General features: G+C 38.5%; 2 protein-coding genes across 3 annotated transcripts; one reads left to right on the forward strand and one right to left on the reverse strand.

Annotated features, from left to right (window-relative positions):
* Window positions 1-2,927: 2,927 nt before the first annotated feature.
* On the reverse strand, window positions 2,928-8,600 carry slc39a1 (solute carrier family 39 member 1). Of its 2 annotated transcripts, XR_012360028.1 has the most exons (5): window positions 8,282-8,600; window positions 5,917-6,047; window positions 4,247-4,552; window positions 3,273-3,951; window positions 2,928-3,233 (listed from the first exon to the last, which is right to left on the reverse strand). XR_012360028.1 is itself a non-coding variant. In XM_055184548.2 (4 exons), exons 1-4 carry the CDS (start codon window positions 8,394-8,396, stop codon window positions 3,598-3,600), a joined length of 906 nt encoding a protein of 301 aa, XP_055040523.1. In that variant the 5' UTR covers window positions 8,397-8,600; the 3' UTR covers window positions 2,928-3,597. The 2 variants fall into 2 exon arrangements, 1 of the variants encoding a protein (XP_055040523.1); XM_055184548.2 differs by having other exon boundaries at window positions 2,928-3,951.
* Window positions 8,601-13,484: 4,884 nt separating this feature from the next.
* LOC129427849 (stereocilin) lies at window positions 13,485-27,120 on the forward strand. The gene is given in 30 exon segments (XM_055184650.2): window positions 13,485-14,008; window positions 14,231-14,411; window positions 14,485-15,621; window positions 16,090-16,114; window positions 16,206-16,695; window positions 16,781-17,668; window positions 17,764-17,826; window positions 18,070-18,195; window positions 18,292-18,458; window positions 18,568-18,754; window positions 18,825-18,937; window positions 19,012-19,144; window positions 19,241-19,423; window positions 19,510-19,548; window positions 19,646-19,822; window positions 19,895-20,044; window positions 20,500-20,558; window positions 22,875-22,998; window positions 23,274-23,356; window positions 23,436-23,571; window positions 24,598-24,794; window positions 25,055-25,145; window positions 25,228-25,387; window positions 25,469-25,638; window positions 25,763-25,918; window positions 25,992-26,134; window positions 26,212-26,360; window positions 26,447-26,544; window positions 26,664-26,811; window positions 26,961-27,120. Coding segments are annotated over 29 exon segments (5,763 nt in total). The 5' UTR covers window positions 13,485-14,008; window positions 14,231-14,338; the 3' UTR covers window positions 27,059-27,120.
* The last annotated feature ends 554 nt before the right edge of the window (window positions 27,121-27,674 follow it).

Below are 27,674 nucleotides of genomic sequence, written 5' to 3' on the forward strand. Positions count from 1 at the left end.
TGTGTTTAAATTTAGGCAGCTCAAACACGCCTTTTAGCCTGGAACTTGGATAAGCCCTGTCCGGGAAACCGCCCCATTGTGTTTAGTGTTATAAATTGTAGATGTGAAATAACATGTTCTTAAAGGGACAGTTCACCCAAACATGAAAATTGTCATATTTTCTCCCCTAAAGGTACAATTTGTAAGATATTTGCAGTAAATTATCCAAAAAACACAATTCCAGTGTTATATATTTTATCCAGCTGATTGCTAACAATGGGTCTCATTCACTAAGCATGAGTACGCACAAATTTCTTCATAAAATGTGATTTACAAATCCTGATTTAACAAAAACTTTCATAATAAAATTTATTTGAAATATATGCAAAAACGTAAGAACAACTTAGATCACACATACGCAATAATCATGATCAAGAAAAAATATATATAAAATATATAACACAGATATATATTAAAGGGTTCTTTTTCCTTGTTCATGATTTTTGCACACATGTGGTCTAATGCTGCGTTTACACCAACCGCGCTTGAGGCGTCAAAATCACGTCTAGTTTGGCGCTTGAACAGTTTGAATGCATTCGCATTCTAGAGCGAACTGGAGGCGCGTATGAGGTAGGGCTGTGTTGAAAAAATCGATTCATCGATTCTGAATCGATTTTCATGTTAATCTCTAAAGATCGATCCGTAACTCAAAGAATCGATTTAATAATTAATAACTTAGGTGGAAGGACATTAAAACAACGAACATAGCGGTCAGTAACGTTAAGCAAGCGGTTGTTTTGAAAACTCTAGAAACGCTCAAAGCTGCGATCTACATGTAAAATAATTCACTCATAACAAATGAACGAGTTATTTGTGTAATTTTTATAATAAGCGGCATGCAGTGAATCCACCGCGGGTCTCCAGTGAAACTCTCTCTCTCTCTCCCCCTCTGTGCTCATGCAGCTGGTCTCTGACGGGCAGAGGTTTCTTGAGGCGCGCGCAACGGGTCGCCAAATAAAGAGTTCTTCTTACACATAATGCTAATAGTTGTAAAGGTTTCTGAACTTTAAGCAAGCTAAGACAAAACTCGCGTTTATATCAGTGACACGTGCACTGCTGGAGCGATGTAGTTTGACGCCTAATTTGCTTATAGTGCAAACATCTTTGATCAGAAAGACGAGAAAGAGACACAAATGTTAATGTGCAATAGGAAGTAAAGAGCGTCAAGACCTTAAAACAGACTTCATCACATCATAGCACCCGTCATAATATCTATATAGAGCTCTGTCTCTCATATACAGGTATTATCTTGTCTGTAGGTTTGTGCATAAATTTATACCTGTTCATTTTACATACTGCCTATTTTTAATGTAATGTATGCATAAATACAAAATACAATGCATAATATAGCTTCAATAGTCTATAAAATTAATAACAAAATTCTGTCTATCAAGACTTAATCTGTTGTTATCCTCTGGGCATTTTCACTTTAACATTATTAACTTTAAATTGTCCATATTTTAAAACTGTGGTGAGCAGTTAAACGCTATAGTGAGTGGCAAATAACTGCACATTTTTATAATCCAAAAAACTGAAAAACATGTATACCATGAAATATACTGTTACCGTGAAATAAAATGACTCATGGAATAGATTTTTGGTCATTCCGTGCACCCCTATCTGGCACCATTTCTGGCTTTTTTCAAAAACACTTATCTAAAACTCGAAGATCGGATCGGATCAGATCGGATCGAATCGAACAATGATAATCGATTCAAGATCTTGAGAATCGGAATCGAATCGATTCTTGAAATTTGAATCGAAACCCAGCCCTAGTATGAGGTGTGTTCAGGTGCATTGTCGTCCGGTATTGCGAACGCGCTCGTTAAATAACAAAAACAATATTGTCTATTTTAGTTGCCTCAAAATAGCAACACGCCAACAATGCGCCTGAACACACCTTGTTTTCAGACACAACGCCAATTGGCGCAAAATTGGAGGCAAATGCATTTGCTATTTTAACAACGTGGCGCTAAAAGTGAAAATGATAATTGCGCCGGGTTGAAACTAGCAAAAGACACTTGCGTCGCGCATTACGCCAGGTGTATGATAGAACACAGTATCTCAAATGTTTTCAAATACTTAAATTATGAGAAAATTGCCATTCTAAACAGTGACCCGGGGCAGTGCAGTCACCTGTAAATTACGTTAATATCCACGTTACCCTTTGTTACTGCCTTTATTGACATAAAAAACACATGACAACAGTGTCGTGGACAAATGCGGAAGTAATAGCATCTGTCAGGCCACTCGCTTGTTTATGGTAAATTTGTTATTCTGAATACTTAATTCTGTGTTGTGTTAACACACCATTGTATTGGACTAATACTATAACATCTATGATGACTAACAATTGTGTTTTGAACATTACATGAAACCTTACATAATGAAATAAAACAATGTCATCAAACACAACATTTATAAAACTTGATTACTTTACCTTATGTGTTAACATGATTTGTCGTTTCCATCTGATGGCCATCATCGATTGAGATAAAGACAACAAATCCCATCATCCCACGCTGCTTCAGAGCGTCATTAATCTGTGTCTTTGTTATTGTTTTGATTGTGCGCCCTCCAGCGGCGTGGAATACACAAATTGCATCTTTAAGTCATTACAGACCTGTATAAAATTCTTTGCTCTACTAAACACAAATGAAGATATTTGTAATAACCAGAAAAACTGGAACACCATTGACTTCCATAATAGGAAAAACAAATACTATGAAAGTCAATGGTTTGGTTAGAAACATTGCTCAAAATATCTTCCTTTGTGTTTAGCAGAGCAAAAAAAAAAAATTTATACAGGTCATAGCAACTAGTAAATGATGACAGAATTTTTATTTTTTGGTTGAACTATTCCTTTAAAGACACGCAATAAAACTCCATGTTGTTTGAATTGCTCATTTATTTACATGATGTTATTTACTGCACATATCACAAATTTAATACAAAATCACACATTATTATGATAATTGGGCATAACATCTTCAAAGAACATACAAAATATTGCTTGAGTCCCACATATGTCTCATTTATTTGTGAAATCTCATAAAACGTTTCAACGTGATCATTAGTGCAAACTTTAAAACCTTTAGCAGCCCCGCAAATTGTAATTTTACAGGAAATGTGGCACATAAAGAATAAAGTTAGTGATGATAAACAAAAATATTGTCAGTATATTGTTCAAAATACTTGAAACTAATATAAAAAATCTGATTCATATGCAGAACCAGAGTCATGGTTTAATGAACAGTGCTATGCTGTTCAAACAGACACTTAGATATCTGTTTAAAGTTGTGTGCACGTTGTCTTCATAAAGTTCTCGATACAGATATATAAAAGTTTAATAAAAAGACACACAACAGTTTTTGAAATAAATTGTAAGATGATCTGTCATTAAAACATTTAAAACACAAAGCAGCTCTATGTTTTAAAATCAGTCAACAAGTCGAACATCTCATTCTGCTTGAATCATGTGCGGTTTGGAAAGTCTCCTGTCGCCGAACGTGATGTCCTTAAGGCGTTAGTTCTTTGGCAGACAAATAAAAGCGTCTTTCAGCCAATGAAGCTCAGGGCGGCCATTACTGAGAAACCGCACAGGAGAAACAGAACCTTGAGCAGCGGACGCTCCGGCGAATTCAGTTCATGTGGTAGGATCTCCAGAAAGGTGATGTAGATGAACGTTCCTGCCGCCATCCCCTCCAGCACCGCCTGAATGAAAGCGCCGGCCTTCAGTTCAGACTCGATCACTATGATGCCGATCGCGATTCCGAGAGGAGACATCACGGCGAAGACCGTCACGTATATAGCCACCCATATGGGCTTGACCGCACTCTGAACCAGCTTCACCGCCAGGCTGAAGACAATGATGCTCTTGTGGACCAGGATTGCGATGCAGATCTCCAACACCTGAAAGCATGAAAAAGAAATCACATGAGTCAAGTGTTGTAAGGTATGGGATGATAACTGGAGGGTTGTAGGGTGACTGCATTTAAAGATGCGGCGTTTCAATTCTGCACCAACTGGAATGGCCCTCCCATTGTTTGCACCAGAAGATCACATGCTGGACTTCTCAAGCAAACAGGAACTGTACACAGCATTCCTTAACCGTTAACACAATAAACCTTTGAACCCAAAACCTTATCAGGCATCTTACGAGTTCAGCATTGTAAAATAAAACTCTAGGAGGAACCGAATCAGTCACCTTGGTGTCTGTGGTCTGCAGGCCGATGGCCAAACCCTCAAACACCGAGTGGAGAGAGAGAGAGAAGAAGAGGATGAAGGAACGGAAGGACGAGTGAGCTTGAAGATCCACGTGGACGTGATGGCCGCTGCTCTCCAGGTTATTTAGTGATTGATGTCCGTGACCATGACCGTGACCTGCCGGGACTAACAGAGGGGCCGTCTCTTCACTTCGGTGTCTCTCTCTGAAACTGAGGACTATCTTCTCTAAAATCAGGACTGTGAAGAAGCCACAAGCCATGATGAACTCTGCCAACGGGAAGCCATCCTGGTAGATAAGGAGAATAAGTAACACAAATCAACATTTACGGAGCACAATGTCCAAACCTGTACAATAAAATCTATACCATGAAAGCATACAGTTGTGAGGAGCTTCATTAGGGGACAAATAAGCTATTTATATTCATATTTCATACAGCATTAGCTTAGAGGAGAAATTTTGGTGTGGTTTCCCGGACAGGAATTAGCTTAAGCCAGGACTAGCCCTAACCAGCCACACCAGCCGCATTTGAGGTGTCAACTTCGCGTCTACCGTGTCTAGTTTGCCGCTTGAACATTTTGAGTTTACTCGCTTTATTCGCGCGTGAAATACTAGTCATCAACACATTCACGCAGAAATTTGCGCCATGGGAGGGGCTTCTGCGACTCCACTCGCTTCCTGTATTTACGTCACTACTAGAGCAAGCTCCTGATTGGTTAACGGAGTGTGTTTTTCCGGCAAAGTTAAAATGTGTCAACTCGCCTGTTTCCTGCAGCAATGCTCAATTCGCGCCATTCACGCAAACTAGACGCGCAAATTAGGCAAAATCGCATCTGCCGCGCTAAACGCCTCTATGCTCCGCGGGACCTCAAGACGCGCGTCAACGTGCCTTCACATTGAAATCACTCACGTTTACGCCTCTACCACGGCTGGTGTGAATGCAGCATTAGTTTAATTAGGAAATATAACTAGTTTGAACAAACATGCCTTACTAATAACATTACTTGTGTGCATTTTCAGGCAAAACAAAGGGCACTGATTTATTTTACGATATGTCAGTGCAAGTTGTTTTCAGTTTGGACACCTCTTACATTTATTTTAGTATAGGACTAGTCTAATCCCTGTCCACCCCTTAATGAAACGTTTTTAAGATGTAAAATAAGTCTTCAGTGTCCCCAGAGTGCATGTGTGTAGTTTTACCACTTTATAGGTGTGAGCAAAAATGTGCAAATTTAAATGCAAATGAGCCGATGAAATGCAAACACTGATCACCATAATGGTGGTTTGCTGAAATTGAAGCTCAATTACGCTGTCAATTATTTTCTCTCTCTTTATCTCTGCACTAAATGGCAATATTATTATAATAAGGGGCAATATTATTATAATAAGATCCCCTTTCTATGTCACATAGGGAGCGAAATCTTAAATGACCTATTTTTTCCACGTTTGCCAAGAATGGTTTACCAAAACTAAGTTACTGGGTTTTTCTTTTTCACATTTTCTAGGTTAATTAAAGCACTGGGGATCCAATTATAGCACTTAAACAAAAAGTCCAATTTTTATGATAGGTCCCCTTTAAAATGTTCCAGGAAAGACATAAATTCAGTCAAACATTATAGTGAATGAATGATCATAAAATTTGATGCACTTACATCAAGGCCTCGTATTTGTAATTGTTCCTGAATGTCGGACAGGTAGTCTGGGATGATGTCTAATAAACAGGCTGAAAGGAAGACACCTCCGGCGAAACAGCTCACGAAGCTCAACACTGCCTTGTGGATTTCTGTAAAGAAACACAAACACACCACATTGATTAATACCGAGCCCCTATGGTGACATTTGGAGTACAAAAAAATCTAAAGTTTAGTTTTATGTTCTCCTGCGAAACCTTCATGTGCAGATTTTTTTTTTAAAGTTTAGTTTCACGTGCGCCCATGAAACTATCGCATGAAAGTTTCACGTGCGCACGTGATAGATTCACGTTATACCATGTGCATCGCAAAAGTTTCACGTGAAACTAAACACGATAGTTTATGATAAAAAAGACGTTTTCACGTTTGCCAGATACTCACTTAATCTCATGTGTAATCAGAGTTTAGTGTTAAGTTAGTGTCTTGCAAGTAAGGTAAGCATCTCTTTATCATAAACCCTTTCGACATGTGTGCAGCAAGCACGTATTTTGACATGACGCATGATGCACATGGCCCACATGACGCACAAACAAACGCATATTTTGACATGACAAGCCACACACGACGATTCGAACATATATTTTAAATTTGCACCCCTCGGAAGAGAAGTCACCGGCCGCCAGTGCTGATTAATTATATGTAAATGTAATATTTTTAAGACTAAATTAATCTAAAGAAAGAATACACAAAATTATGATAATGTATTTCGATTACTACTGCATTAGCAGTGCAAAGGTTGTGGGTTCGATTCAGAGGCAACACACACACACACACACAGGCTACTGATAAAAAATGTGTCTGGCAAATGGGTGATTTTCGCGAAATTAGACTTATGAGGTGTCATGAAACATTTTGATAAAAAAGTAAATACTATCAAAATAAGAAGCATACAGTTACAAACATCTCTTCATGTACTATTTTGCACATGATTTTAGATGACATCATACAAACCAATTTTGTGTTTTTTTCCACATTTAAGGGGAAAATGTTCATTACCGCAACGCAATGACTGGATTTGGGTTCTTTGACATGGAAATATTTAAAATTAAACAAAATAAAAAAATAAAAAGCATCAGTGCATGTTATACTATAATCATTTAAAGTAAAGAAACATGTGGTATTTGGTGATCATTGTCAAATGTAGAGACAATAATAAGGAAATAAATATGTCCAAGAAAAAATGTCTCATCCTCCGGAACAATTTTCAATCATTGTTTAAGCCCTCAATGAACTAACATTTAAAAAAATGTTGGAAGGGACATAATTTTGTTTGTCATAGTACCTACAAAACTTTTTTAGTTCTCATTACCGAAACATGAGTTTGTAAATGCATATATTTAATCTAATATCATGTTGCGGTAATGATAATTTTTGATAATGATAATCTACAAAAATTTAAATAATTCTTTAGAACATATTTTTTAAATACTCTAAAAATAATGGTTATAGTAAGACCTTAATCTTATATGTGCAACAAAAAAATTGCCTTCAACGGCTTTTTAAAAATTCTGATGCTGGACACCTTTTAAGTTTGGATTTTGACAAATGTGTAAACCCACTATTTCTTGTTTTTGTTATAATTTATGTTCAGAAGCAGTATTTTTTGACAAACAGTTTGTTTGAGCAGAACATTAGTTTCACTTCCCCGTCAATGGGCATCTGGAAGAGAAATACTTGCTTTAAGCTTTACATTTGAGGCTTTTCTGGTCATGTGACTATGATGTGTCTGTCCTTGTATACTGATAGGACAGAGCAATTCTATAAAGTGATCAAATGTATAATAATACATGTATACAGTTAATTCATTTATGCATACATGCACTAAAGACCTAGTATACATGGATAAACACTTACATACATATATATATATATATATATATATATATATATATATATATATATATATATATATATATATATATATATATATATATATATATATATATATACACATATATATATATATATATATATATACACAGTTACACACACATGCATAAACATTTCCAGACATGATCACATTCATTTATAACCACAAACAGTATAAATACAGGCACTTATGCGAGTGCTTGTTTACCCACCCATATAGATAACATGGACGTGAACGATCACGTGGATTAATGACCACAAATCGCCACAAATACATAGGCAAGTAGTGACATATACACGTACATATGTTCATATACCCATATATACACAAAAATAGACATTAACGTACAGACATGAACAACTGTGGGTTTGTTTTGGTTGGTTAAGACAAATAACAAGATCGCCTATATTACATTTGGAGGCATTAGTCAAACGGGATTTAAAACCATAATTTTACCTGTTCCGCTTGTGTCATGAAACCATTTCATCCGGGCTGGGATGAGTCCAAAAATCAGTGTTAAACATAGTAAACCAGCAAGAGCTCCAACTTTAACTTGCAGCAGGTACTCCATCGTTTCAAATCAAACCACAACAGCCGAGCCTTTGTAAACGAGCGATTAATCAAATATAAATAAATCCTTCATCACCCCATGTTTCTGGACTTTATCACAGTCTCTGAGTTTCAGTCAGATGATCACATTTAACCGCTGTAATGTGTTTATCCCTCGATGTGAATCGCCACTACTACGCGTCACTGCTTCGCCCCGCCCCACGTACTGTGACGTATTACGCACGGCATTACATTTATCTGTACGACTTATTAAAAACTGTAAGCCGCTGAAATAATCATTTAAAAATTATTCAAACGTTTATTAATGAAAAAAATAAATATTTTAAAATAAGTGAAAACGACGTATTTAAACAGTCTATGATTTGAACTAATGCTGTTGACTTGGCCGTCGAGCGCCGCCTGTTGAAGATGAGAGGTTATTTCAAGTTAGTCAAACCCACTTTCAGTTTAGCAGATGATGGTGTGACTAAGCATCGCATGACAGTCTTGTGACTAAAGAACCCATATCAGCTTTTATGTGTATAATATAGATAATTGTTTTATTTAATTTATATTTATTTCCGTGGGGAACTACTGTAGGTGTATTGACTAGAAGATAAGTGACGACAGAGTTTTTTTTTCACCCATTATGTTCCTTGATTGATCTTTTGGTTATCATCAGGGTTGATTAAATTACAACATAACAACATCTCCACTTCTGCCTTTCTTTTAAGGGTAGATTTAAATACACATTACCATTTATACATTCATAAACATTTATTCCTCTCTTTACCTGCCCGCTACGCCAATATCAGCGGTTTTACAATATCTCAGATTTTTATTTCAAATTGTATTTGAAAAATACAAAAGTTTTAAATTCACCCCCATTGAATTTATATGATGTCATACAGTGTTGGGGAAAGTTACTTTTAAAAGTAATGTATTACAACATTAAGTTACTCCCAAAAAAGTAACTAATTGCGTTACTTAGTTACTTTTCATGGAAAGTAATGCTTTTTAGTTACTTTTGCGTTACTTTTTCTCGACTGAGGCTTGATCTCTTTCAGGCCTTGCAGGTGTTTTATTATGAATGAAAAGTTCTGCATTCAGAAATTGCATATTTCATCACAATAATGTCGAGCTCTGGCCTGCCATCTCAGTTTTTGACTCAAACTGTGTCTGCATATAGTGCATAATGTGACTACGTTTAGTTTAATTCAGCACATAATTTTTTTAGCGAATTAATTAAACTAAAAAAGTAACTTGCATTACTTTTTTGAAAAAGTAACTTAAATATTAATGTGTACATTTAAAAAGTAATGCGTTACTTTACTCGTTATTTCAGAAAAGTAAACTTATTACGTAATGCACGTTACCTGTAATGCGTTACCCCCAACACTGTTCATAAAAAATACCATGTATATGACGTTCATTGTTTATGACAGCGTTATATAATCTCTGAAACGGTTATAAACAACGAATAATTAACATGCTTACAACTTTATGATATGATTTTTGGATCCCCTGTTGACACTGATGCTTACCCTTACGAAAATTAACCATGGTTTTATTGTGGTAAAAGTGTAGTAACCATGTTTTTTTGGTGTGTTGATTACTATCAGCAAGTAATAGTTTTACTATACTAATCATGGTTTAACTATGGTTTTTGAAAACCATAGTTATTTTGTGGTTACCATGGTTTTAGTACAGTAACCATGGTTTTTTTAACTGTAGTAAAACCATGGTTAATTTTCAGAAGGGTAGACTTGTTCTGTATGTTTTTTTTCATTTAAAAATACTCTAATTTAACCCTTACTATTATATTACACTGTACACGTCTTTAACTTTCATCTAGCTCTTAAAAGAGCACTGTCGAAAATTAAATAGGTTGAAATGTGCACTACTTTAGCTTTTTCTGTGAACTTGCAGATATCAACTCTTGCATGGCAAATGACGTGATGTTCGTCTTTGTAATCTGCTAAATGACTAAATGTAAATGTCAAGCAAAATTAAACTGTATTATAAAGTGCTTACACTGCTTATTATGACTTTAATTGCTTTTATCAAAAACTAAATAATTTAATATAAATGCTTCCAACAAAAATGTCATTAAAATCACTACTGTCTTAATATTAAAGGGATAGTTCACCCAAAAATGAAAATTCGGTTGTCATTTACTCCCTCTCATGTTTTTACAAACCTGTATTTATAAATGTATTTGTTCTGATGAGCACGAAGGAAGATATTTTGAGGAATGTTTGTAACCAAAAAAAATAATACTGTTGAAGTAATAGGGATCATGATCGGCATTACTATGTTTTATTTTCATTTATATAGCACTCAATATAATATGTTCACCTTTGGGCACATTTACTCTGAGTCATATCTGCTGTGTGTGCGATTCGAGTTAGTCAGAGGCACGAGGAGAGTAAAGTTTCTCATTTAATATTCCTGCAGCCAACTGAGCTTCACGCTGCTGACTGACCGTCGCTCCCTCAGGCATCAATAATACAAGAGGAAGTTATTGTTCCGCTGTAGGCGACAGCAACACTGAAGTAAAGGGCCTGGACTGGGCCTTTCACTCATCTCGCTCAGGTTTCAGGTGTGGCAGACAGGACAAGAGAGAGATGATTTCAAACATCAGTGAAGGACCTGATTGTTTGGTGACGGTGACTCAGGGCCGCTTTGTTTTATGACAGCTGTAGGCGACCTGCTGGCTGCCACATAAGTAAAACAATACCCAAAAGGACACTGTTCGATGTTGTGGAAGGGTAACTTGCAACAAGGGAATAGGAGTTCATGAGATGTGACATAGGTTTAGGAATTAAAAAGATAAATCGATTCAAATTAAAGCTTTACGCTAGCTTTTGAGAAATAGGATCTTGGCAAAAAATGACTTTCTTACTTAATATTTTTGTCTTGTTTTCAGTACAAATGTCTAAAAATGTAATTAAGATGCATTTTCTTGATGAGCAAAATGACCTAAGAAAATAAGTTTAATTTTTAGACAACAAAAAAAAAACATACAATTTGAGTGAATTTGTGCTTATTACAAGCAAAATATATATTTTTTAAAAGCACCTATTTTATTGCAAAAAAATTTTATTTTATCTATTTGGTATAAAACAATGTGTTTGCATGATTTATGGTTCAAAAACACATTATTTTCAACATAGGCCTACCTTACATTTTTGTGGCTACAGATATCCCTGCCTTCCTCAAACGTGCTGATTTTGTACAAAGCTCACCGATCTGAAAAGCGCTGTGTCCCTGATTGGCCAGCTAATCTGTACGTTGTGATTGGCCTAAATACCTCTGACGTAAATGTGACGCTCCTTACCATGTTTGAAAGATTCGCTCACAATGCAATACTGGCTGGAGTTAAAGCTGTGAATTCACGCGTTTTAGACCATAAAACATTTGTTACATACAGCAAACATCTCCTCACTATCTGCTTGCTACCTGTCCGCTGATCAAACTGTAAAAAACGCGATCTCTGTAGACAGCCCAGGCTCCACAAACTGCTATTAAAACACAGTGGCCAAACCTACCACCATAAAACATAACAAAGTGTTCCAGCCAATAAGCGACAAGAAGGATTTGGGGGTGGGGGTTGGGCACGTTCATGAAAGCACGGAAGGGAGGGGGAGGAGTTAGCTACGCTCCGTTTGTTTGAAAACAGTTCAAACATCAACAAAAAGTGACGTCACAAAGATTCGCTTAGAGCGCCTTTAATATCGTCTTTACCACCTTATCAATACGCAACCCAGTATCACAAAATTACGTACCTATAGTCACGTAAATTTGTGAGTCTTTTCCGTGACACTGACACGTTTTTCCGCCTTTTTGCTTGAACATGTCACGTATTTCTGTTTACGTGTTATTGTCACGTATTTCTTATACTCAACTGTTTTGCCCTATTTTCTTACCTTTGTCGCTTCGGTTTAGGGTTAGATTTACATAAAATTATATCCTTACCCTTACCCAAATCTAACCCTAATGCCAGGCAACAATGGTTTAAAAATCATAAAGTATAAGAAAATAAATCATAAAAAAAGGTATAAACCAATACTTAAAGTGACATCCTAATCTAAACACCAAATCTAACCCTAAAGCGTCAATGATTTGAAAATAGGACAAAACATAGACACGTAAACAGAAATACGTGACAAAATCATGCAAAAAATGTGTCAGTGTCACGGAAAAGAATTTACGTGACTATAGGTACATAATTTCGTGATACAGGGTTGGAATACAAAAAATGCAATGACCAAGCTGATCGATCAACTTTATCAACGCGACTTGAGCAGGACACAACAGATTGGTAAGCTAGTGATACTAAAACAGTAAAATCATGTCTGCATTTGTGATCGTAGAAATGACAAACAAGTGCTACTTTGCACTGCACAAAGCTTGTGTTTGAGTCATGGTTTAGTCAGTAGTTAATTCTTAAAATATGAAAACATCGACTACTTACTTGAGTCACAAGCGAGCGGGATTATGATAATGACCGTCGTGTCTACGTCAACAGGCCCAGGAAGTAAACGGTTGCCTACAATTTGTGTGTTTGTTGTAGTCCAAGAAAAGAAATGTACGTATTAAACGATAACTCACGTCATTGTACCTTTTTCATGTCGTTAACATGTACTAAAGTGCAATTTATAGTCGTACGTAAGGTCTAGGCCGTAGCTAGGCCATAGGTTGAGTCCAATTTATTATAGTTATGCGTATGGTCTACGCTGTAGGTTGTCCATAGCCTCTGCGTAGCCTGACGTGCACCTCGCCAAATTTTTAACAACGGACGACGCTGAAGTATATATGAAATCGACACATAATCTACGTCGTCACAACTATAATAAGCCCTTAATACACACCAAAGGAAATGTAAAATCGTGAATCGGATAATTGCTCTTTATACACTTAAATCAATAAAAATTAAAGAAAAAATGTATTGCCCGATTGGTGAATTTTTTTGCCTGTTTAAGTACAAATTCACTTAAATTGTATATTTTTTATTTTAAAACTAGACTTATTTTCTTGGGTCGTTTTGCTCATCAAGAAAAGGCATCTTGATTTAAGAACTTTTTGGTATTTGTACTAAAAAAACAAAAGACAAAGATACTAAGTAAGAAAGTCATGTTTTTGCAGTGTAAACAGATGCAGAATTGGGTATACATGCATTTGTTGCAACGATCTATTAACACAACACTTATTAAAGTTCGTGTTCATTATCTACTGTATATCAGCTGTGGCCCTTTTAGTCTCAGTTGAAACCAATGACCTACCTTTGTAACTACTTTAATGTTAATTAATATGAAATTACCTTGTGATACAAGAGTAAACCCTCTTAAAGTTTCTTGGCCTTTCTCTTTTCTCATATTACATGACTGCCTCTGACTTCTGACCGCAGCACAGTCAGCTGGCGCATGAAGGGACCATGTCACTGAAACATGAAGCTCTTACTTTGCAGGATCCAACTGAATCTCAAAAGGGGGAACAGATCTCAAAGTGACAATGTTGTTAGAGAGAGAGAGAGAGCGAGAGCGATGGAAACATTTTGCTCAATCCTTGGCAGATTCAGCCTATTTTCCTTATTCATGGACGCAGACATTAAATGCACACAAATACTAATACGTAAGTACTTAAAATGTCTTTTCTGTATACTTAAAGGTAATATCCAAATATAACTGATTCATTTTAAAAGATAAATTTAACAAACCATGTAGAATTTAGCAGCTGCTGTATATTTTCTAGTCCGTCAGTTAATTGCATTGACTCAATGTTGCAAACTTTTCTTTGTGAAAGTTTAGCCAAGTGACAGTGGATGGTCATTAAGTTTTTATGTGCACTCCACAGTGTGACACTTTACTCTCGAAGTGTCTCTGCTACTAGAGGAACACTATGCAGACGCTGTTTTGAAATGACAACAAAATAAATTTGTCAGTGCTACCTTGAGCCTGGTCAATGAAATTTAGTATGGGCACGTTGGGAATTTTTCTGATTTCGCTTTTACTGGGACAAGTGGCAATTAATGGAGGTAAGACAACATTAATTATTTTGGTGCTGTTACCATGATTCAGTTCTACTTTTACCAATGCTTTTTATAATAGGGAGCAAAAAGGAAGACCAGAAAGAAGACATTTTTAAAGAGCTGGTTGAGATATGGAGAAAGAGTAAAGGCTGGAGCCCCCACAAGATCCAGCCACCTGCCGAAAGACGACAAATTCAGGAGGATCAACAAATTCAGTCCATAGTGAGGAGCATAATGGGAGGTCTCAAGTCTCTGGGTTTCTTGACAAGAAGTAGTGTAGGTATACCATCTCTAAATAAAGCATTTGATCGAAACAGGCTCTCAGGATTCCTTCACAACATCTCTATGTACCTACAAGAGATGAGCACAGAGTTAGATGATCAACAGAAACCCTTTAGTGATGACCAGTTTTGGGAGAACCTACTCTACTCTTTGCTTCAGACAGGACGGGAAACTTCATTTGGACTATGGGACGGTAAAATTCCTCCACGACCCAGTTTCAGGCTTCAAGATCTGTTTATGTCCTTCAGAGGGAGCCCCCATTGGAATGGACTTCTTGGGTTAATACAAAGTATTTTGACACTTGCTGAGCGCCAGCCTCAAAAACCCATCTTGACTTTTATTTCCCAGAACTGGAAGACCATCAGTGCTTTGCTCGAAACTGTTCTTCAAGCTCTGGTTAGTGGGACTTACAGCCAAGCTGTTGCAGGTCTACAGGGTTTCATCTGTGTCCTAAAAGGAAGAAATGACTGTGCCATCAACCTTAGCTGGCTGCAGCAGATCCTCAGCTTTATGGAAACCAGGAACTGGAAACCCGTGGTCAGTCTTCACCCTGCAAGTGTGGAAAAAAATCCTAAAGATGCTGCTCTCTCTACAGGACGCTTTAAGCCATTCATTGTGCCGCCTGAGGTGCTACGTCAAGACCAACTTTTATTAAACCAAACTGATTCAGAGAGCATTGCTTTTATGCAGGCACTGCTTCTGCAGGCTTTGTCAAGGTCAAATGCAGCAGAAAGGGCAGCACAGTTTGCTGAACATAATCCTGCCCTACTGCAGGGTTTAGATAACCTCAGACGTGGACTTCTGCGCAATGTGGGCCGCAGCGTGTATGGTAATTTGAGACGAAAAGTGTTGCATATGACCAAAGCACTGCTGGATGATGTAAGCACCATGGTGGGAGAACCACAGTACAGTCACCATGGAAGATGTTCAGTAGGCAAGTATAGTACTGCTGTAGTTTATCCCTTATACTTGAAATTCTGTATGGTGTAACAGTTTACCTGTAAGATAAAAACAAGTATTCTACTGTAACAAGAAAACTAAAAAGATAAGCACAAGTTATATAAGAATAATTTGCTCCTAGGTTGGAACTTGTTTGAGTTGTTGTGGAAGTAGGACAGAAATCACCCGCTACTAAATCTACAATGGCCATGATAGTCATTAACCAGATCTTTGTTACACCAAATCCTATAGCCTAGATAATCTCCCCTTTCTTTGTTTATGTTGGTAACCATACACTCCTGGTATTATGTGCACAGCTATGCTATTATACCAAGGCCAATTGTATAATACAGTGGCTGGCTTTCCATTTTCCTGAATTAATTAACAGTGTTCTGCAGTTTTCTGTGATTTCTTTCAACTATTCACCCTGAACTTTTCCTTTCACTTTTCTGTCTTCATTAAGGTGACCTCAGACAACTGATTTTATGGTAAGTGTCATGTGAAACAGTGGACAATAAAGTAATTTTGTGCATGTATATCAAACCCCTTTGTTTCCTCAATGTTCTCGATTTTGTACAGGGGAATTAGACACAACTTGACATGGAATGCTCAAGCAATGGGTTTCCGCTCAGAGGGTTTACCCAGCAGGCCATCTTTCATGTCATGCTCTTCTTCTGGTTAAATAAACACGACCGTGAAACAACAGCAATCATCTAGAAGGTCTAGACTTCACCAGCACCAGACATATGTCCATGAGCAGGGCGATTTGTCACCATCAGCTGAAATTCTGGAAGCTGCTTGTAATGCCTCTATACCTGGTCTCACAGGGGTTTCAAATTTTACAGTCTTTCTCTACTGTAATCTTTTTGAGGAGAATGATGGCTCACAGGACCCTGAAGTCAGCCATTTGGGGATAGACCTCCGTGTAACTTGCTCTGATGCAGCTTGGTACCTTTCTGCTGCAGAACAAGATTTTCTCTGGGTCCATGTTTGCAGTGAATTCTTTACTCATGAATTCAACAAGACAGTTTGTGCCAACTCTACATTCTGGCTGCAACATGCTTATCAGGTACTCTGAACTACATTTAGCTGACAATACTTCAGTTTTCAGTATTACTAATTTTCTCTAACATGTTTCTCTCAACTTCACTCAGGTAGAAGCTTCTAGGGATTACCAGTACCTCAACCAGACAAGCATTGATGAACTCTGTCTTCAGCTCTCCACAGATGCTTCTGGTGGAAACTCTTATCAAGATGCCACAGAAAACTGCTTAGCACTGCTGAGGAGCAAAATTCTAACCGCTCAGGATTTCAGAAAATGTTTCCTGCCCAATAACACAGCTCTTATTACCTCTTTGTGTGGTAATGAGTCTTCGCACATACTTCAAGATGGGAGCTGGGCAGCGGAGTACTGCTCTAAAGTCAACCCTATTCACTCCTACAGTGAGTCCAAAGACAGGCTCTGTGACTACCCAAACTGGAAGATAGAACATTTTAACTTCACCACCCTTGAGTTTTGCAGAAATACTGCAGGTTTGAAGGATTATATTTGCAATAATATCACGCTGTACCTTATCCTGGTTCAAAAGCAGCCTTCATTATTAGACTACTGCTTGAACTCTGTAGAAAAGCAGGGCCGCAAGTGTGTCCTCCAGCAACTCTTTGAAATGCTGCCAGCCCCATTTGACTTTGACAGCTCTCAACTTTGTGTGAACCCCTTGCCGATTTTACAGGAAGCCATTAATAACCTCACCCAATGTGAAGGAGTAGTGGACGAACGCACAAGGTGGTTAGCTACAGTAACCTATGTGCTTCGAGTGTTAGACTATGTGGTGGGACTGTCAGCAGGTTTGGAGGAGGGAGAAAGGGAGGTTCGTCAAGGCCTGGGCCAGGCCATTCTTCTGTCTAGCCTCCAGGATAATGCTTCTTTCTGGGCAACTCTACGGCCAGATGCATCCATAAGTGTACTCCACTCTGTTGGCATCTTCCTTAAGAAAGAGCAAAACTCTTCCCTTAAAGAAGATCTCTTAAGGTGTTTTAGTGTATGTCATGCATTCCTAATGTTTAATATCATTACCCTAATATTTTTGTTACCCTTGTTTGAAGCATTCAGTTTCAAAGGCTTTTTCCCCAGCAGCCTGTCTTGTGGAACCTGATTCCGAGGGAGGGCAATTCTTCTGCTTTAAGATTTTTAATGCAGGTATAACTCACAGCATTTGGCCATACTTCAAATCCTGGTTAAACACAACAGATACCCAACAAATAGTTTATAGCACTTATCATTTCACTCTCATTTTGTACATCATTGGTGTTAGTAGAATAAAAGGTTAAAAAGATCCTAAGTCATTCCAGGACATTTCTTGAAGGAAGCTTTAATTTAGGCTTCCAAAACGAAACTTTTAATTTGTCATTACATCTAATGCTGAGGTTGATACTCTTAAAGGAATATCTACAGATGCCTAGGGAGAGTATTCGCAGTGTTGTTCAGTCAGCAGAAAAAGATGCTGTTAAAAGGTTCCTTTCACAAGTTCATCAGAGTTGGGAACAGCTTCAAGTGGAAACCGTACAGGTAAAGCTGTTTATTTGCAATTCAAGTCATTTTAGGTGATGTTGCTCCAGAAGAGTGTAACCATATGTAAAGGAAACTGACTGGTTTCGTTCACAGGTTTCTTCCAAGGAACAAGAGGCGATGGAGACGATGACAGCTGCCTTTATCCAAAAGTTTCCACATGTTACACCAGAACTTTTTATTGATCTCTCCCAGTTCATACCATACATGTCTGTCTCTGACATTATGACCTTTCCTGCCTCTCTTATGGTCAATGAAAGCGTGTAAGTGGACTGAATAGAATCATATGTTGTATGATTTACACCCCTCATCAGTGCCCCTAGTGGGTACATAATTCTCCATATACTCACGGCTAATGCTAATTTATTCCAGACTGCTAGCCATTAGTGATCGCAGCTCTGAGATGAAGTCCCCACAGAAACAAGCCTTTGTTAAACGGCTATTGCAGTCCAATGTAGCTGGAGATGTTCCTTCATGGCCTCCATACTTCCTCAGCTCTATTCTGCCCCTACTTCCACATCTCCCAGTCAGTTACTTTCAGCAACTCACATCTGAGCAAGTAAGTAAAGCCTCAGAGTCCTGCTTTTCGTGTGTTTCTCTTTAATCGCTAAAAGTTATGTTTCATACAGCTTACCCCCTTGATGGAGATATTGGGAAACAGCAGTTTAGATGCCGCAAGGGGGCGGCATATACTTCGTACTGTTTTCAACAGGAACAACATTACAAGTGACAGTATAATGAGGTATTTATCAAATTAAGCCTAATTTGACTTTTAGAAATAACAAATACACAAAGACATCATGTTTCTTACTACAGGCTAGGAGGTCTCATATGTTACCTAAATTCAGAGGACTTACAGCAGTTATTGGCTTCGGCAACTCTCTCATCCACTCTATGGCAACAGCTGGCACGATGTGTATCAGAGGGACACATTAGTGCAAGTGGCAGAGTAACTGATATTTTTTGATAATTTATTACAATTTTAAAGCAATCATTTCATAATAATATCCCATGTTGTACTCACAAAGACTTCCTACTTGTCCAGCTATCTCACTGGCTTGGATTAGCCCTAAAATCTTTAAATGCCAGTGTCTTATCTCCTTCGGCATTGGCCTCATTACATGGTATTTTGCCACAAATGGGGGCTTCATTTTTGGAGACACTGTCCTCAGTCGAGTTACTGGATCTTGTAAGTCTGCCGGGCATGCCAACTTTCCCACCTGCACAGGTAAGCCAAGCAGAATGACATTGTCTACAGTGGACTTACAAACTTTGTAACTATTTTAAAACATTTTTCTATTATTTTTAACACAGGCATTCCGGATACTAAACAGAATAGCGGAGGACACAAATGTAAGTTGCATACATTGAGTTGGTATACAGTAAATTGAGTTAAATCATCATTCATACCTAAAGTAAGACTTCGGTTCATGGTCTCAATCCTGTTTAGTTTAGTGCCAAGACGCTCTGCATGTTGAAGCCATTGTTTCCAGGTCTGGGGCCTTCTGTACTAAAAAAGCTGGTTGTACCGGAGTCTACTGGAATAGCGGATTGTGACTGCTGGTCTCCACTACTGTCTGATTTGCAGCCTGCTCAACGATCAATGGTCCTTTTAGCACTCCAACAGGTGTGTGCTTCCAATTCCAATTCCGTTTATGAACCAGATTCTTCTGCTTGATAACACAATCTTTGTTTAAAGGCTTTTGAGCGCGAATCAGAAAATATGACACAGCAACTGCATTGTCTTCTACCCTTCATCTCCTTGAAGAAATTAATGTCGGATCTAGATGGAGAGACAGTTCTTCGTCACATATCTCTGTATAAGCACATGCCCTGGTCTCATCAACAGGTACAACCCTTTCATGCCTACTACTACTGTAAAGTTTCCTGATGATTGCTTAAATGCTAGCCCACAAACTGTAATTATACGATACTAAGATATTAGTCAGAAAATGTACCAACTTAAAAGAATGTTTTAAAACACCACGCCAGCTGTTTAACAAGATCTGGAAGCACAGTGTACATTACATTCAGTGCTCTGTACTCAGCTGGCCAAAGCTGATATCAAGTTCTTTGGTGGATTATTTGTTATGCTTTGAAGGAGCCATTCAATAAATTAATAATCTGAGCCCCTCGACTGCCATCAAGCAAATTGATCTTATTGTGGTACAATAGCACTCACCAGAGAATATAAATTAATGATCACCCACATTAAAGAGACTTTGTCTCAGCCAAAAGTGTATTGGATACTACCTTGAGGGCTATCCAGTTTCTCATACTTGCATGTTGGTTTTGACACAACAGGCTCAAATGCTGTTCAAAACGATTCATCGGACCGTGAACATCACAAGAGAATCAATACTGTAAGTGATATCAAGCATTGGCCTGCTTCATGATTGCCACTCTTTATAATATATCCCTTTTGATAACATCATTATTGAATGCTGTATAGCAGGGCTAGGGAACTGGTTTGGCATGACCTCCAATCATCTTTATCCGGCCTGCCAGTCATCTTTGTCTGATTTAAAGTCAGCGTGGTTACTTTTACCTTTCCACTATATATATGACAAATGACGGCCGAAAAACCTGAAAAAGAATCATCTGCGGGTGTGTAATTATCGGATCCAATTTGAGCTTTGGATGCATAAAAAATAAATAAACTTGTGCAAGTACACCGCATGTGACATGCCATCTGGAAGTGATGTATTTTGGTGTGTTCCAATTAAAACACTGTTTTCAGTAAGTACACTGCAAAGGGTTGCTTTCTAACTTGGTGTTTTTGTTTTGTTTTCAGTGGAAATATCTAAACATTCTTAAATCCGGATGATGAGCAAAATGACCCAAGAAAATAAGTCTAATGTTTAGACAAAAAAATATACAATTTAAGTGAATTTGTGCTTAAAACAAGCTAAAATATCTGGTAATGGGGTGAGAAATGTTGATGTTTAAGAAAAAATAAATGTTATTTCAAGATGTTTTCATTTTGCTTATCAAGAAAAAGCATCTTAATTTAAGAATTTTTAGATATTTCTACTGAAAACAAGACAAAAATACTAAGAAAGTCATTTTTTGCAGTGTAAAAGACAAAATACTGGATACAAGAAGTGTGCATCTTTTTTGAAAATGCATGTTTTTTTTTATTTATGACCTATAACAAAAGTAACAAAAACAACATAAGTTATATCATATACACTCACCTAAAGGATTATTGGGAACACCTGTTCAATTTCTCATTAATGCAATTATCTAATCAACCAATCACATGGCAGTTGCTTCAATAGATTTAGGGGTGTGGTCCTGGTCAAGACAATCTCCTGAACTCCAAACTGAATGTCAGAATGGGAAAGAAAGGTGATTTAAGCAATTTTGAGCGTGGCATGGTTGTTGGTGCCAGACGGGCCGGTCCGAGTATTTCAAAATCTGCTCATTTACTGAGATTTTAATACACAACCATTTCTAGGGTTTACAAAGAATGGTGTGAAAAGGAAAAACATCCAGTATGCGGCAGTCCTGTGGGTGAAAATGCCTTGTTGATGCTAGAGGTCAGAGGAGAATGAGCCGACTGATTCAAACTGATAGAAGAACAACATTGACTAAAATTATAACCGAGGTATGCAGCAAAGCATTTGTGAAGCCACAACACGCACTACCTTGAGGCGGATGGGCTACAACAGCAGAAGACCCCACCAGGTACCACTCATCTCCACTACAAATAGGAAAAAAGGCTACAATTTGCATAGGCTCACCACAATTGTACAGTTGAAGACTGGAAAATGTTGCCTGCTCTGATGAGTCTTAATTTGTGTTGAGACATTCAGATGGTAGAGTCAGAATTGGGAGTAAACAGAATGAGAACATGGATCCATCATGCCTTGTTACCACTGTGCAAGCTGCTGCTGGTGGTGTAATGGTGTGGGGGATGTTTAGGCCTCTTGGCACACTTTAGGCCCCTTAGTGCCAATTGGACATTGTTTAAATGCCACGGCCTACCTGAGCATTGTTTCTGACCATGTCCATCCCTTTATATTATCCTCTGATGGCTACTTCCAGCAGGATAATGCACCATGTCACAAAGCTCGAATCATTTCAAATGGGTTTCTTGAACATGACAATGAGTTCACTGTACTAAAATGGCCCCCACAGTGACCAGATCTCAACTCAATAGAGCATCTTTGGGATGTGGTGGAACGGGAGCTTCGTGCCCTGGATGTGCATCCCACAAATCCCCATCAACTTCAAGATGCTATCCTATCAATATGGGCCAACATTTCTAAAGAATGCTTTCAGCACCTTGTTGAATCAATGCCACGTAGAATTAAGGCAGTTCTGAAGGCGAAAGGGGGTCAAACACAGTATTAGTATGGTGTTCCTAATAATCCTTTAGGTGAGTGCGTTTAATATAATAGGCCAAAGTAAAAAATAAATAAAAGTTAAAAATAGGGGTAAAAGTTTGCTTAAACAAAAAATTCAGTGGTCAGTCAGCCTCATCAGCCAAGTTCTGCCAGAGAACAGCATGGTTGTAGACAAGCATGGAACCAACATGGACATTTATTTTAGATTAAATGGTCTTTTTAACCATTAGGGCTGTCTCCTCCTCAACTTTTATGTATTTTATTAATGATTTGCATTGTTTCTTATTGTAGTAACATCTGGACAAAAATGTTTCTTCCTCCCTGAAGAGATTTAGGTCGTATTGCAGGCGGAATGACCTGTGAATGGCTGAGGCTTTGGGTGAATGACTCGGGCTTCACTGAATTGTTGCAGTTTATCACTAAATTGCCAGGAGGACTCAGACCTGCTTTGGTAGGAATACCACAGACATTTTATTATTCACATCGATGTTAAAGCACTTGCTAATCCAATGCAAATTGCAGAGATTTTTATATTATGACTAACCATTATTCTGTAGTAATACAACTGTAAGCTCAAATGATGGAACATTTCATGGCACTCTAAATAATGTGGCTCATTATCAAAGTATTCAACATATTACTTACTCTGCCATCTAGGCAGCTAAAGTTAATAACATTATCTCACATGCAAGGGAATATTAACAAAATGTATTTGTGTTTCGACAGAGGACATGCATTGTGGTGGAGCTAAGACAACGACCACACATAGACATAAATAACTTGGGACCTACGTTTGTGGCAAATTTACCGTAAGGGCACAATTGGATTCTTTCCATTGACCCACATTCGTCTGCATGTAGGTTCTTATTGCTAATTTGTGTCTTACAGGCTGACCATGATGGAGCACCTGTCTAACTCCTCACTCATAAGTGTATTGGACCACATTCAACATCATTTTATTGATTTTCTGCAGCTACCACGACACAAGCAGACAGCCTTGGCTGAGAAAGCTATGGATGCACTTGTAAGACCAAAAACATTGTAAATGGGTGCTCACTTTATCGAATGTAGTTCAGTGACATGAGTTTACCAATGAGTAAGAACTTAAAGGACAAGTTCGATATTTTACACTTAAAGCCCTGTTTTCAGATTGTTTATGATGAAATACAACGGTTTTGACTGGGATTTCGACATTTGCGGCTGCCCCGAGACTTTTTGGGTGTTTGTGTTTCAGCTCCTACCTTTTCAGTGTGTTTTGTGGTGCACTGGAACAGTCCTTTCTAAAATGCATTAAACTTTCGTTTACAAAGACGTGAAACTTATCGAGTGGTCAGGGGTGTTCAATGATATGCTCACACAAAAATCGCGTTAAAAGATGCTTTCCAACAGCTGTTTTAGCATTCGTTGTTAACTTGTGGACCTATTTTTCCAAATGCCCCACACCCGAATAATAGACACTCCAGCCCAGTTGGTGGCGATAATCCGCCATTGCCAATTGCAAGAATAGAAACAAAGTTCCCGGCGCGGAGTAATACCGTACCTCACAGCACAACTAATACAAGTCAACGGAGTTGGCAAAAACTACGATAAAACCTGTTGGAATGCGTATTTTGCACTGATTTTTGTGTGAACATACCAGTGAACACCCCTGACCACTCGGTGAGTTTCACGTCTTTGTAAACGAAAGTTTAATGCATTTTGGGAAGGATTGTTCCGGTGCACCATTGGACCCATTGTAAAGGTAGGAGCTGAAACACAAACACCCAAAAATTCTCTGGGCAGCCGCATATGTCGAAATTTCAGTCAAAACCGTTCTATTTCATCATAAACAATCTGAAAACAGGGCTTTAAGTGTAAAATACCGAACTTGTCCTTTAATAAATTTTAGGCAAATTTCTACTAACATCACACAAGCCAGTGAATATTTTAGATAACAGTTTGGTCTACTTAAATTTGGAAACATTAACTCTTCCAGTGTTTGTATACATACTATCATCAACATTTGTTCTTTTCCAATGTCTTCTTCAATGTTTTCTGTCCTGATTGATAGGGGATCTCTGAAGAAGGCCTCACTGGGGCCTCCATGGACACACTTGGTCCTCTTCTGCCCTTTCTGGACAGTGATTTGTTGGCTGAAATTGATAGAGAGGCTTTGAAATTGCACCTGGAGGAACTGAAACACTATTGCCTGCCCTCTGACTCCTTCAGACAAATATCAGCTTTGCTAACAGAGAGGAGCATGTTGGGGTGAGGCAAAGCAGCTCTGTTTTCAGATTCAACCTTGTACGAACTTGATAAGGTTAGATGATCATATGAGAAGGGCCGCCTTTATGAAATGCATATCTAGGTGTGGGTTTATGTTTCGTTGTTTCGGAAGCAAGGTCCTTTCATCAGTACTGTGATCCCAGCAGAAGAGACCAGCATACAATGATACAGATTGGTTTGGTACTGGTCTAGGCCAAGTGTTTTACTGTTGGGGAATTTAACAGAGTCCTTGTTTGTACCAGGGAACCGAGAACATGGACAGTTGGGGATGTTGAACATTTGGGTAGACTTGTGTTCACCCTTTCACCTCAGCAGATAAGATCACTACCACTGGTAAGGAAAACACAGGCCTTGTCTTTAAAGTAATGTTTGCCAAAGAGTACCTTCATGGTGAACTTGCAGATTTTCTTTCAAGGATGATTTAGGTAAAGACACAGTTGAGCAGGTCCTGATGAGCCAGTGGCTTTGGAAAGAAAGCGAAGTGGGTAAAGCATGTTTGGACCTCAAAGGGCTGCGAGAAAAGATCAACAACCTCATTCGCAAGATCGTTAAAGGTCGATGGTGGACAAGAAGGGGTGCGTTATGTTCTGCATTACTATTTATACAATCTATCCGATATCATCGCTGGAAGATAATTCATAAGAATTTGCTTACAGGGCCTATCCCAAGCTGTGCAGATATTAAAGGAACATTCCCGTCGGCTTGGAGGTCCTATCAGCTGAGTGGAATGAAGAGGAGAGAGCTGAAGGATTGTGTTGAATTCCTGGGTCAAGATGGGACCCTTGATGCTGAGCAGCGTGAAGCACTTTGGATGGAGCTCAGACCAGTTAGGGGCCGGTTATACTTGTTTCCGTGTCCGACTTGCGCGCTCAAGCTTTAAGAAGCTTGTGGTTGTTTTTCAATTATTATTATATCATTCATAAAGTCATATAACAAGCACTATCTTTTAGGTTTATAAGCCAGTGAAACTGCTTAAACCAGAACAAGTGCTGGAGCTGGGATGTATAGTGACCGAGATGGGTGAAAGAGAACTAAAAGCTGTTGACTTGTCCAATCTGGCTGTGGTAGCTCAAGTTGGCAGTCTCAATGCATGGCACACCAAGAAGGTGTGTTTTAAGTGAAAATATAGAGAATGGCTTAAGAGAAAATATAAATCACTCATAGGATGTTGTTGCACAGATGAGAGCAGCTGTTCTTGGCATCATGAGACGACTTAAACGGAAACCCGAAGAACTTAGTGTGGTGGAACTTGCTGCATTCGGACATCTGCTCTGTGGCTTGAGTTCTTCAGAAATTTCCCGTCTAGACCCGTTCAACCTGAGGTACAGGGTAAATTGAATTACAAAGCTAAGAGCAATGAAAACACCTCGCTGTACCCTCATTCATTTGTGTCCATTAGTCTGGCAGCTTTGTTTCTGAGGGAGATGGCACTGCCGTGTTCTGAGCAGCAGACCGAAGCGCTGACATCACGTCTATCCAATCCTCTGGGCTTTGGTCCAGTCAGCAGCTGGGGCTCAGAGGTCTTCACTGAGATTGGGACTTTGGCAGGTACTGACTAGAATTCCATTACAATAATTTCACCATACAATACACGCTTTCCCCAGAAAAACGGCCAAATGATTTTGTGTTTTCAGCTGGGCTAGAAGATATGCTACTGTCTGCACTTGTAAAAGAGCAAATAGAAGGATTGACGCCAGCCGCAATAGCTCTGATACCTCCAAAAAAGCTGGCTGTGAGTGATGTTTACTCTTGTCATTTTTGGCATTACTTTAATACTCATAAGTATTTGAATATGCGTTTCCCCAGATGTTTACTTGAGACTAGCTCCAAACCTTGCATTTCTTATTCTAGGTGGTATTCAATGCCCAGCAACTGTCATGGCTGAGCTCTGAACAAGCGTGTGCCGTGACAGAGGAACAGTGGGAAGAACTTGATAGCGAGCAAAGACAAGCACTTGGCATGGCACAGTATGAAGGGGAACTCATGCTTGGGCACAGAGGTAAACAGTTCTGCTTTAGTTCACATCAGCCTTTCATCCTATATTTACTAGAATCACTAGTTATTAGAAAATGTCTCGGTCTTTTGAATTGCATACTGTTTCTTTGTAATCCATATGTCACTATCAGCAAAATATATTTGTCTCCACAGGCAGGAATCAGGCTCCATCACTGCGGTCTGCTGACAGCTTCACAAAGCGTTTTTTACTTTTCATCTGTACATTGTGGAATTTGCTATACAGATTATAAAAGTGGTTTATTTATTCCTCTTTCTTGAATTCTTACATTTTTAATTAAATGTCATCTCAAACACAAAACAGTCTGAAAGTTGAATGTGTACACACACACACACACACACACACACACACACACACACACACACACTGGTTTTCATGTTTTGTGGGGACATTCCATAGACGTAATGCATTTTATACTGTACAAACTGTATATTCTATTCCCCTTACCTACCCCATTACCTAACCCCAACCATCACAAAAACCCTTCTCCTACTTCACAATTTCAAGAAACATCATTCTGTTTGATTTATAAGCTTGTTTCCTCATGGGGACATCAAAATGTCCCCACAAGGTCACAAAAACTCTGGTATTCCTATCTTTGTGGGGACAATTGGTCCCCACAACGTGATAATTACCAGGTACACGTACACACACACACACACACACACACACACACACACACACGAAGAGTCTTCAGTTTAATTTGATTTATAAAAGAAAGATTAGCTTTATCGGATCTTTCCGATAACGTAAGAAGAAATGAAGAAGGAGGAGTTACTACCGCGGGAGGAGCGAGTATGAGTAATGCAACACTATACAACACTGTTTAACTTATGATTCACTACATG

The sequence above is a fragment of the Misgurnus anguillicaudatus genome, chromosome 21 (genome assembly GCF_027580225.2).
Source record: "Misgurnus anguillicaudatus chromosome 21, ASM2758022v2, whole genome shotgun sequence".
In the NCBI taxonomy this organism is placed as follows: domain Eukaryota; kingdom Metazoa; phylum Chordata; class Actinopteri; order Cypriniformes; family Cobitidae; genus Misgurnus; species Misgurnus anguillicaudatus.